This window comes from Pocillopora damicornis, chromosome 2 (assembly GCF_964200805.1).
Source record: "Pocillopora damicornis chromosome 2, jaPocDami1.2, whole genome shotgun sequence".
NCBI classification, from domain to species: Eukaryota; Metazoa; Cnidaria; class Anthozoa; order Scleractinia; family Pocilloporidae; genus Pocillopora; species Pocillopora damicornis.
The window spans coordinates 17,494,758-17,507,117 of record NC_142671.1 but is presented as its reverse complement, the minus strand read 5'-3'; the positions used below and the strand labels follow the sequence as shown (position 1 = coordinate 17,507,117).

Genomic DNA, 12,360 nt, shown 5'->3' with positions numbered 1-12,360 from the left:
TTTAATGAATTCTGGTGGAAAAAGCTTTCCTCAAACTCATATTGATAATTCAAAATTAAATGGAGGTATGTCTCCTGAGAATGCTGTTAGTCATGATTTACCATGGGATTGTTTAACTGAAAGGCTTCGTCTCATAGGACTTATACCACATGATGTAGGTGGATTTGGAGATTGTTTCTTTAAATCAGTTTCGCACCAACTGTATAGGACTGCTGACTTGCATCTTGAAATTCGTATGGCTGGAATTGGCCATTTACAGAGTTACCCAGAATTGTATATTGAAAGCATTTCTAATGATCACTGGAATAACTATATTCAACAAAAGTCAAAACAAGGCACATGGTGTGATAACATCATAATGCAAGCTGTGGCCAATGCATACAACTGTGTCATTCATATCACACAGTCTAATATAAATTCACCTGAAAGTACAATCTTAACTCCTGTTGCTGATCAGGATGGACGAAAGACAATATTTATTGGATATATTAACGAGTTGCATTATGTTTCAACATTGACTGACAAAAACAGTAGATATAAAAACAAACTCACATGCATAAAGAGAAAATTATCAGAAACCAATGAAAACAGACATGGTAGACTTCTTAAGCACAGAAATTACATGAAAAGAGTCAAATATACAGAAACAGCTAATGAAAGGGCAAGCAGACTTGAAGATAAGAGAGGCACTTATAGAAAAACAATGTCTGAAGAAACTGCTGAAAAGCGAAAAGAGAGACTTAAAAATAATAGAGACACTTATAGAAAAAGAGTGTCTGAAGAAACTGTTGAAAAGCAAAAAGAGAGACTAAAAAGTTACAAAGACTCTTATAGAAAAAGAACGTCTGAAGAAACTGTTGAAAAGCGAAAAGAGAGACTTGCAAATAGGAGAGCCAGTTATAAAAGGTCTCAAACAATTTCTGCAGGACAAAAAGAGAGCTCTGCTGGTCCAGTTCACGAACAAAAACATGCACAAAATAACATGAACGATTTTCATAAGTCCAATCAGTATTCAGTTTGCCAATGCACTGTCTGTTTTGAAGCATGGCCATTGAAATCCAGTCCAAGGAAGGTTGATCACTACCAGTGTCAGAGGTGCATACGAGATAAACAACAACCAAAAAAGTTTTCTAAGGAAAATGACATGGTGCCATCATTAGTACCTTTACAACTGCAGGGGTTAACCCAAGTAGAAGAAATGCTTATTGCACGTGCACTTCCTGTTATGCGAGTTTACATAAAACCTGGTGGACAAAGGGGCTATTCAGGCCACTGTATCAATTTGCCTCAGGATATAGCTGAACTAGCACATTCTCTGCCTAGATACCCAAAAGATCTATCTGTTATTGTTGTTAAGATGAAAGGTAAAGAGAACAGTTTTAAAGATGTGACAGTGCGAAGGCAAAATGTAGCTGATGCACTACAATGGCTTGTTAATAATAACTCACACTACAAGGACATAACCATCAATCAAAATTCTTTAAATTCTTTACCAGAACATGGTGTTCCACATGGTCTTCTCTCGGTTGAAACAGAGAATATAGATTTGGATGCCACATGTGAACCTGACTTAGGTCCTCAAAATGAAGATGACATTGTTTATAATGAGGGTACTGAAATGAGTAGTTTTCTGCCTATTCCAGAGTGTCAGCAGCAAGAAATAGAAGCTGTGCGCCAACAATTGTCTAATGATTCTAATCACTTGCCCTGGCCAACAGTTGGCAGTGAACCATTAAACGAGTATGTAACTCCCTATTTAGCAACAATGGCTTTCCCAACATTATTTCCAGATGGTAAGGGTGATCCTACTAACCCATCATTACGCCGAGATATACCACTCGGAGAAAGAGTAAAGCACCTTTTAAAGTTTGGAGAAAACAAGAATGACAAATGGGTATATCGCTTTGCTACTCACCCCAGATTTGGTTACTGGGCATTGAATATGATACAAAGAAAACGTATTCTGCAACAGACAGGCATGTTCCTAAAACAAAACCCAGGAGAAGCTCATTTGACTGCTGAGGAGCTGCGGCAAATGGCAACTAGCAATAACACAAGTATGTTTATATCTAAGATATCACGCTATCTTAGTAACATTACTGGTTCTAATGCTTATTGGCACAAAGCTAAAGAAGATTTAAAAGCAATAATAGCCCATGCTGGAGCTCCAACATTCTTTTTCACATTCTCCTCTGCTGATATGCATTGGCCTGAACTTCATGCAATTTTTGGCAACTCAGTCAGTAATAATTCAACTGACAACAAACGGCAGAATGTGATTAACAATCCTCATATTACAGACTGGTTCTTTACACAGCGTTTAGAAAGTTTTATTAAATACTGGTTATACAATTCACTAGATGCTGAGTGGCACTGGTACAGATTTGAATATCAAGCTAGAGGTAGTATACATTGTCATGGTGTAGCAAAGCTGAAAAATGATCCAGGTTTATGTAAACTCTCAGAAACAGCTCTAAAAGGCTATTTGGCTGAAATGTCCACTAATACAGCTGAGCAAGTCAATATACTAGAACTCAATCAACAGATAGTGGATGGGAAAAAGGCTTCCCAGGTAGTTTGTCAGTATGTAGATTGGTTATTGTCTACATATAATCCAGATCCACCAGATAATGGCACATGGGTGAAGCCCTCTATTCATCCTTGTCAAAAGCGTCACAAGGACCTTGTAAGTTTACAAGACTCTGAACAAGATTATGTTGATTTGTTGAATACTGTACAAAGGCACACTCGCTGTAGTACAAACTATTGTCTTAGAAAGAAACAAAACCAAACAGAACTGAAATGTAGATTTAAGTTTCCATTTGAACCTTGTGTTAATACAAAACTAGAGTTTGAGCCCATTCATACAAAAGATCGAAGCACTCAATACAAAGCAAAGATCATAACAAAGAGGAATGATAGCAGACTCAATAATCACCAACGACTTCAGCTTCAAGGCTGGAGGGCAAACTGTGATATTCAAGTGATCATTGATTATCATGCATGTGTTGAATACCTTGCAAAATATGCTTCAAAAGGTGAACCAAAGTCACCTGTAATGAAACTTGCATTTAATTCTATTGTCCGTAATTGCAACAACAATAGCAACCCTACAAAATTGATAAAAAAAGTGATAATGAAGTCACTTGGCCAACGTGACTTCTCTGCACAAGAGACTATGCATCATCTCATGTCACTGAAACTTGTCAGCTCATCATTTAATGTGGTACCTATTAGTCTAAATGGTTCACGTAGAATCAAAACTATAACAAATGATGGAGATACTGTAACCAATGACTCATTGCTTGATACTTACGCTAAAAGGGAAAAATATATTCAAACCATCCCAGATATAATGGCTCTTAATTTCATTCATTTTGCAACAAAATACAAACTTGTCAACAACAAACTAACAGTTCAGCCTCATAACATGATTCCCAGAGTTTTTCCAGTATTTTCTTCCAATTCAAAAGGTCCAAATTTTGGACTTTATTGCAAATATCAGTTACTTAAGCACAAACCTTGGCATGCTACACAAGACAATGCCTGGGATTGTCAGGAAGGCACTGATGAAATATACATCACAAAATGGAAGGAATTTCTACAAACACCATATGCTGAAGAGCATGTTCCTGACTGGTATGAAAAACTACAAAGTGTACAGAATAACACAGAAGAGGAACCAAATATAGAGCACTCTTCAGAAGAGCTTCCACAGCGTGAAGAGTGGATGGATTTAGCAGATCTCATACCTGGGTATTTTGTTAACCAAGATAATATAACACAACAAACCTCTCAGCCTGATTATGACTGGCAAAATGACAAGATTAAGTATGCAAATCACTTAATACAGGAAATGCCATCCTGGATAAAAACTAAGAAAGATACTTTGGATTCTACCTTTGGTTTGCAACAACAAAATATTGATGTTAATACATTCAGTGACATGCAAAGACATGCCTACAATATGGTGAAAGCACATTCTGAACAAGCCTGCCCTAAAGATCCATTGCTTCTTATTATACTTGGAGTTGCCGGTACAGGGAAAAGTTACCTCATTAATGCCATCCGAAACCTGCTCCAACACTCTTGTGCAGTGACTGCCACAACTGGCAAAGCTTCATTTAACATAAACGGATGTACAATCCATTCACTATTAAAATTGCCTGTTGGCCCAAGACATAACAAAGAATTAACAGGACAAGGGCTTGTCACATTACAAACCAAGCTGAAAGATATCAATTATATCCTAATTGATGAATACTCTATGCTAGGACAAACATTGTTTGGCTGGATTGATAGACGCTGCCGACAAGCAACAGGCAAAAATGACGAAGTATTTGGTGGTAAATCCATGATATTAGTTGGTGACCCAGCTCAATTGCCTCCAGTGGCAGATAAGCCATTATATCATTCGAGACCCTCCAGTTCTACAGGTGAACAAGGCTATTTAGCTTATCACATGTTTGGCAATGTTGTAAAACTGTCAGTAAACCAGAGGGTTCAAGGCTTAAATCAACAGCAAGCTCAGTTTAGAGATTTACTCATACGCCTTCGCACAGGAGATTCTAATGAGCAAGATTGGAAACTTCTTTTGGCAAGACAGCCTTCCATAGCATTGAACGTGAATGAGTTTCAAGATGCCACTAGGCTCTATTTCAGCAATGAAGAAGTTGCTAATTATAACTTTGAACAGTTATCAGAACTTCATCAGCCAATAGCCTGCATCACTGCACGTCACTCTAGTGATATAGCTAAGAAAGCAAGTTCAGATGACATGTCAGGTTTACAACCGACCATTTTCCTTGCAAAAGGTGCACATGTAATGCTTACCATGAACCTATGGATAGATGTTGGACTTTGTAACGGTGCAACTGGAACAGGTGAAGATTTCATTTATGCAAACAACCAGCAACCACCAGACTTGCCTGTCGCTGTCATAGTAAAATTTAATGAGTATAGAGGTCCATCTATCAGTGATAGCATTCCACGATGTGTGCCTATATGCCCAATAACAATAACCTCACAGACACTAGATGGTTTACATGAGAGACAACAGTTGCCTCTCAAACTTGCTTGGGCAATCACAATACACAAGAGCCAAGGGTTAACACTGCCAAAAGCATGGATTGACATTGGTCAGACTGAAACTACTGCAGGCATTTCATATGTAGCTATAAGCAGAGTGAAAACACTTTCATCTTGTATTATTGAACCAATGACTTTTGAAAGACTTAAGAGTCTTAAGAAATCCACTAATTTAAAATATAGACTTGAAGAAGAAAGCAGGCTATATAATCTAGCAAATATAAATTGATCCCAAGTTGAGTGATGCGAACAAAGTCACTCACAACAGTACAGCACCCAAAATTGATTAATTAGAATAAATTGATTATACGGCCTTCAACACATGCATACATAAATGATTTTTTTTATGGTTATAAATAGTTCACTTTCCAGCTACATTTAAAGCAAAGTTCCATGTAATGTTTCAGAGTGTTGTATTAACTAGGGTTTAAAGGTATTTTAAACACCCTCCTAAAACATCTGTATACATCCTTATTTTTTTTTTTTTCAACAGACAAGACAGAGATCTAATATGGCTTCAGGTATGTATCTCCCGGTCATACTTAAATATTAAGGTTATACGTTCCTTTCTTCTATTAAACTAATGCTTCTTGTTTTAAAATCATTTTATAACCTTACCTGCTCTATATGCTCTCATTAATAAAACATATTATTTTGAACATCTAAGTATTAGATTACACTGTTTCCTATCACTTTTGTCACCCTTTAATGTTCTCATGTAGTTATATGATACAATTTATTTTTCCCACACCTCTTGCATGTTGGTGGCGAACTTTGGCCAAAATATCACTGTTATTTGTACTAAAAATAATCTTAATTACAGTAATTAATGAGTGGTGAACTGCTCTTGTTTTGCTAAATTTTAACACTTCCCCTTCTATTAAGCCCTTCCTTTCTATTTAGCCCCCCCCCCCCAATGCGCCTTAAAACAATAAGCCCCCTGTGGGCTTAATAGAGGATTTACAGTACATGAAACAAGGAGACTAATATTTACACATATGTTTTTTTCAAATAACACAAGCTACCTTATGCAGTAATCCCATCCATGCCAAATTTATTACATTAATCTAAATATCTTTTTACCTCCTCCTACAGAAAAACAAGACATAACTTGCTTTGTGCATAATGTCTCACCAGTAAAAAAATCTGGACCAACAAGCTACTTTAACTGCCACCTTCAGACAGAGAAAGATCTCATTGGCAGTGTATGCTTTGCAACTGAAAAGAAGGAAACTCTTGATGCAATGGCCGCACAAAGATCACCGGTTAAAATTTCAAATTTTAACATCAGCAATAAGTATGGACGAAGTGATGTAGTAATAAACAGGAACACAACCATCACTTCAACAACAGCTGATTTTCCATACAAAGCACAAGATGATGTCACATCAATTGCATCCTTGTCAAAAGTAGCACCACAACAGCTAGTGTCAATAAAAGGAAAGATATCACATCTAAGTGCGACCAAAACTATAGTCATCCAAGATTCTCCTGTCAAAAAACAGGAAGGCTATATAGTTGATCCATCTGGTTACATAAAAGTTATTTTCTGGGGTGAGCATGTTGACAGCGTCACACCACAGTCCACCTATTTCTTCAACAACTTGAGAATGAAAGTATCTCAGAATCAAAGATACTTGAACACACCAAAACAAGATAATTTATACACCATCAAGGACGCTGAACCCTTCAAACAAACATTACCTGAAGTCAGTGACATCTCAACAACAACAGAAACCATTGGAGAAATACTAGGAATAAGCAGTGTCACCAAATACAACTGTTGTTGTTCATGTTCAAAAAAAGTTACAATCAAGGGAAAAATTGCAGTCTGCGATAACTGCAAAGTAACACAAAAGGCAACCAGCTGCAGTGTAAAGTGGACACTCAAGATCCATATCCAAAACTCCAAACAACCACTGCAGAAGCTTCAGCTACAGGTTTATCAAGAAGCAGTGCCAAAGTTGTTTTCAATTTGTCACTTAATTGCAAATGAAACAACAGAGGAGGAAATCACAGAGGCTGTCTTAAACCTAGACACAGTTAAAGTATGCTTTGACACGCAAACGCGAAAACTTGTGGACATTGAAAAAATTGCCATTTAACATGTTTTGTTGCATTTTCCTTTGTAACAAACCAATCTCTAGTAACTATTTAAGTTACTAATAATTCATGCTATGAGATACAAACACTAAAACTTTTAGATATCGCAAAAACTTTTATAGCACTTAATTTTTGAATTTCATATTAAACTTTCTTGAAACTATTCCATTTACTATTATTCATGTTACTGTTAGAAAAATTAGTCTCGCTCATTTAGTATCTAAACTACATTGTAAATGAGTAGATTCTCATGTTTTAATTATTGCATTTTACCTTGTGACTAATCGAGTTAGTATCATCCAGGGCCCAGTTGTTCAAAAGACGATTACTGCTAACCCACGATTAAAGCTTAATCAAAGATTTAATCTCTTTTGTTTAAAAAGATTTCAAAAGCTAATTATAAGCTGCACATGAAGTCAAATCGAAAAATAAAACTAAAGAGCAAGAATCCTTAAGAAAATCTCTTTTGGTTATTAATTTAACTGGAATAAAAATTGACGCTAACCCTGGGTTTGCTTAATCGCGCTTTGAACAACCCGGCCCTGGTTACTGTTAAGATAAGAAAAATAGTTAAACAATGCTATGACACACAAACACGAAATATTTAGACATGGAAAAAAAATCTAAGTTTCATAGCATTTTGAACTTCATCACAGCTTGTTATAAAATCTACTCTATCATTTTCAGTTTTTCAAGATACTGAGTAGACTAACATGTTTTGTTACATTTTCCCTTGCAACTAACCAATCCCTTGTAACTATTCAAGTTACTATCATTCATGTTACTGTTACAAAAGTTAGTCTCCCACAATCAGTATCTAAACTACATTGTAACTAAGTAGATAAACATCTTTGGTTACATATTTGGGTTTCACTATTAAAGTTGCTATTGTTCATGTTGCTCTTTAAATACTTCGTCTTTCTCATTTAATCTCTCAACTAATTTCCTCCTCTGTTTTTGTATGATTTTAGCTAAATTCATTCAACTTCTAACGCACTTATTAATCTTTGATTACTACTAGTTTACTTGTAAACAGCGTACTATAAAATGTTGACTTTTGACTTCCAAAACCTTTTAAAGGTACATGTTCACAATTAGTCACTGTTGCACCTATCATTCCTTTTCAAAGGGACAGTAAAGAGAGGTTGCCATGCAGATTAAGAAATCATCATTCCCACTTTTAGGCTTGTGTTTCTTTATTGGGCACATTCCCAAAATTTAAGCAAATACTCCAGACAAACACAGACCAGACAGAGACATAAGCTTCTTATTGCCATAAAATATATGGTTTGTTTTGGTCTTTTTGTTATTCCCATTTTCTTCTGTTTTAATTTTGCAGTTATTTCCATGTAAAGGTAGTTAGCTGGAATTGCCTACTTGTAGACATTTGATTCATTAGACTGCAGCACTTAACCGAGAAATGGACCGAAAAGACTTGCACTAACATGCACTAACATGCACTAAATAACTTGAAACCCACTACATGACATGCAGCATCTGGTGCCACAAAATTCAACACCCGAAATCCAAACTCCTTCCAACACCTGAAGTGGCACCTACCCATGCCAGTGCTATCATCCATGTCTACACAAAGTCTACAAACTGGAAGGTGAAATATGCACCAAACCCATTCACCAAACAAAAGATTACCACACCTCATCCACAAACAACCAATGTGTATTTCAATATAATAGTATATTTTGGTTTACCTAATCTTAATTGACATGTTTTTGTTCATGAGCATTTGGATTATGTGGTGCACATTTGATCATATGCATATGGTAATTTGTGCATTACAAGCCTTAACTCATCCTTATGTTGTTATTATTAATCATCAACTTTTTTAATAACCTACACTAAAACCTCCTTCTTACCTGTTTCTGCATTTACAGCCGGAGGAAGTTGACCATTGTCATCTTTTCTGCATGTAAAGTAAAATCGTGTAGCAAATGGGAGAGTTCAACATGAAAATATAAGATTTTACTATTTGACCTGAATTTATTTCGCGGTGAAAAGTTTTCTTCCCTATATGTTAGAAACTAAATAATTAAACAATGCTGCCTTCAGTTCAAAACCTAAAAAGAAAAGAGGAGACAAGTCTCTTTGCCAGTTGTAATCAAATCAAAACATATACTGGACAGTGCAATTGATTGTCCACCCAAACACCTGAGCTGGAGAGAAGGAAGATACATTGTTCAATATATTTATTGCAGTAACTTCATCGTTATTGTGTATTTGATATTGTAATATTATGCAGGGAACAGCTTTGTGTCAGATTGTATATACATTTCTGGCCCAGACCATTGCATTCAATGAAAATGAAAAAAGAGCTATGAAAAAGGTGATATAACAAATTTTACCTACCAAAGTTTTATTCCCAAGGTAGATGTCTTGAGTCTCCACATCTTCTATTATATATATGGGGGGGCAGGGTTTAGGTATCACATCATGGCTCAAAAATGTCTGATGCTGATAGGAATTGGTCAGATAATAATCGAGCATTAATTCTGTTTTGAAAAAAAATAAACAGGTCAGCCAGCTTCATGAGGAGAGAAATTTGCCATGCCTGAACACACTTACAATTAAAAAAAATTATAATAATGATAATTTTGCACCACACTCAAAGAATGATTTACCCAACAAAACCAATATAATTTGAAACTACTTAACTCACAGAGGCAATAGTATTTGCAGGAGTTCTGCGCACCGGTGGGGGAGCAGATGGCCATGCAGATTTAGGAGTTGTGGAGTAGGAACAATTACATGAAGAAATTTCAAAACGTTCACTTCGAGAAAACGAGAAAACTAACCCCACATCAACCAGGAAAATGAATCCACTAGTGAATGTATTCAGTGCAGTCGCTCTGGCACGTCGGTGTATGAAACACTTCTTCGGTAGACAACTCTATGGAATATGACAAAGACAAGAGCCGTTCAGGATTTTTACCCTTTTTCAGAAACAAATTTGAAGGACTTTTCCAGGACTCCGATCGATTTCTCCAGGACTCCACATTTCATCTTAAACCCTTTAATTCCCAAGATTTTAAATTCGATTCTCCTTACAGTTTACTTACATTTCTTATATCGGAAATTCTAAAAACTTTATTGCTTGAGTTGAGCAGATTACAAGAACTCCAGGCTTCTTCCAGGACTTTCCAGTCCCGGACAACGTTTGGGTCAAGATTGCCTGAGTATGTGATTTACCGCGAAAATAGCTCCTCACCGCGTTTAAAACTTGGTTTCTTTCGAAACAAAACCGAAGCTGGAGTGATTCTTTTTCCACTCACTCTCATGGAAAATCCACATCGCACTCGCTTTCCCACGGTCAACCAGGTCCTTGCAAAATTGCTGCGTTAACAGTGCCTTCTTCGGGCTTGTAATCATCATTTTCTCGATAAAACCGACGATGAACAATTACACCACACTACCAAACGTTATATAGAAGGAAACTAACTGGAGGAGAACAAATTTCTGGTTCGCCCTTCTAGGGCAGTCGGACTGCTCTAATGGTGCAACTCTGCACCACCACTCAGTGTAGAAGTGCGCGGTCTACTTTCGCGCCACAAACACGCGTGTGACCACTTAATTCCCGTGATACCTTGCGTTAAAAGATTTTCTTGAATTATTCGAAGGGTCGTTTTTCTCGGAAGGAAATGGAATAACACTGGAATACAACAAAATTCGGCAATAACAACCTTCCAAAAAAAGGATAATCCAGCGTAAAAACGGCCATAAAGACCTCGAATTTCCAAAGACTCAGTCTACCGAATATACCTCAATTCACAAGTCTTACTGGAGATAAGAGAAGACTCGATTTCACATGGCCGCCAAGTATTTATCATGACAAAGTCAATGTCAGGTTCGATGTCTACATCTGAAAAGTTTCACATTTTTATATCGATGTTGTAGAAAAGATATTGAGAAAAAAACATTATTGTATCAGTGCATCCTGATCAAATGAGCTCTAGTCTTCCAAAGCTCGATCTCGGCTTTAAGATGTTTTTTTCCTTATCTGCATGTTCCAGATCATTAGGGAGCACGATCCATGGTAAAATTTGAATAAAAATATCACAAAGGAAGAAAAATAACTGGTTCCGGCAGGGCTTGAACCTGCGACCTTCCGCGTGTAAAGCGGACGTGATAACCACTACACTACGAAACCCTTCCCGAAGATAAAGGGAAAATAATATATATTTAAATAATTTGTCATGGAAACAATGACGTCACAGAAACAAAGCCATTTACTGTGGTCATTCTTCCATGTTCTATCTCGAGCAAAGCGACATTCGATTTGGCTCGTATTTGATGTTGATTGGTTGATAGGAAAACAACACAAAGTATTTCTTACCTTTCTGAAATTAACGAAATCCGGCCTGGTAAAGACATATCGAACGTTCGATCACTCGAACTTATTTGAACCCAGTGAGTAAAAGGGGTAAGTTTCTAAGAAACTGTGATGCTGCTCGAGGTAGTAGCTCTTACAACAAAATTTGGACATTTTGTCAAATGAGTTGATAATGTGAATTAGACACCGAAAAATGGTTCGAAAGCTGACGTTTCGTGCGTTAGCCCTTCATCTTTGAATCTGGAGAAGGGCTAACATTCGAAACGTCAACTTTAAATAGAGTCCTCAAGTTGGAAAAGTCTTATTAACAACTCAGTTGATAAAACCAAATTAGTTCGATCAGGTTCGGGCAAGCCAGACTGTCAAACACGGACGAGATCAAAAAAAAAATTTAAATAACCGTGCCTAATCTAAAATTTTAATTGTTCAAGTCATATTTAATGGTCGTTTCGAAGACATGTCCGGCGAGCGACAGATTGTGGAATGCGACCAATCTGACCCCCTCCCCAAACCCCAACACCACTAGCAACACCACCTCCTTGCCCTATGGTACGGATTTTGTCACAATTAAACAAAGTAGTGAACGCTTCTTTTATTTAAAACTTATCGCCGAGTCAGCATCATCTAGACCGTGACGGTGCCAATAGCGGATTGCGATTGTTCATTGTGGTTAGAACCTGTAGATGCTCGAAGCGGACCAACTCATTTTTGACCAGCTTAGTTGTTAATTAGTATCACGGGAAACGCGCTCAGTTACACAAAGCTTCACCCAATACCTCCAACAATGACGGTGGTATACGCCTCATTAACAACTGCAGTGAATT

At 36.9% G+C, this 12,360-nt stretch overlaps 2 protein-coding genes, 1 long non-coding RNA gene and 1 other non-coding gene across 5 annotated transcripts in view; 2 read left to right on the top strand and 2 right to left on the bottom strand.

Moving 5' to 3' along the window:
- Positions 1-8,100, top strand: part of LOC149050133 (uncharacterized) — a 9,289-nt gene extending 1,189 nt beyond the window's left edge. The window contains exons 1-3 of one of the 2 annotated variants that reach the window (XM_089196316.1): positions 1,942-2,057; positions 5,582-5,609; positions 6,184-8,100. In XM_089196316.1, the coding sequence (XP_089052442.1) occupies positions 5,600-5,609; positions 6,184-7,193 (1,020 nt within the window). In that variant the 5' untranslated portion in view covers positions 1,942-2,057; positions 5,582-5,599 and the 3' untranslated portion in view covers positions 7,194-8,100. Of the gene's footprint in view, positions 1-1,941; positions 2,058-5,581; positions 5,610-6,183 lie in introns of those variants that run through there. The other variant, XM_089196315.1, reaches the window with a different exon arrangement.
- On the top strand, positions 342-5,609 carry LOC149050134 (uncharacterized). Its single transcript, XM_089196314.1, has one exon. The coding sequence runs from the start codon at positions 359-361 to the stop codon at positions 5,315-5,317; it is 4,959 nt and encodes a 1,652-aa protein (XP_089052440.1). The 5' UTR covers positions 342-358; the 3' UTR covers positions 5,318-5,609.
- Positions 8,101-9,065: 965 nt separating the features above from the next.
- LOC149050132 (uncharacterized) lies at positions 9,066-10,198 on the bottom strand. Its single transcript, XR_016183634.1, has 3 exons — positions 10,139-10,198; positions 9,556-9,698; positions 9,066-9,112 (listed from the first exon to the last, which is right to left on the bottom strand). It is a non-coding gene; the product is annotated as an uncharacterized LOC149050132 (long non-coding RNA).
- A 1,082-nt stretch (positions 10,199-11,280) lies between these two features.
- Trnav-uac (transfer RNA valine (anticodon UAC)) lies at positions 11,281-11,353 on the bottom strand. The gene has a single exon. It is a non-coding gene; the product is annotated as a tRNA-Val (tRNA).
- Between the last annotated feature and the right edge of the window lie 1,007 nt (positions 11,354-12,360).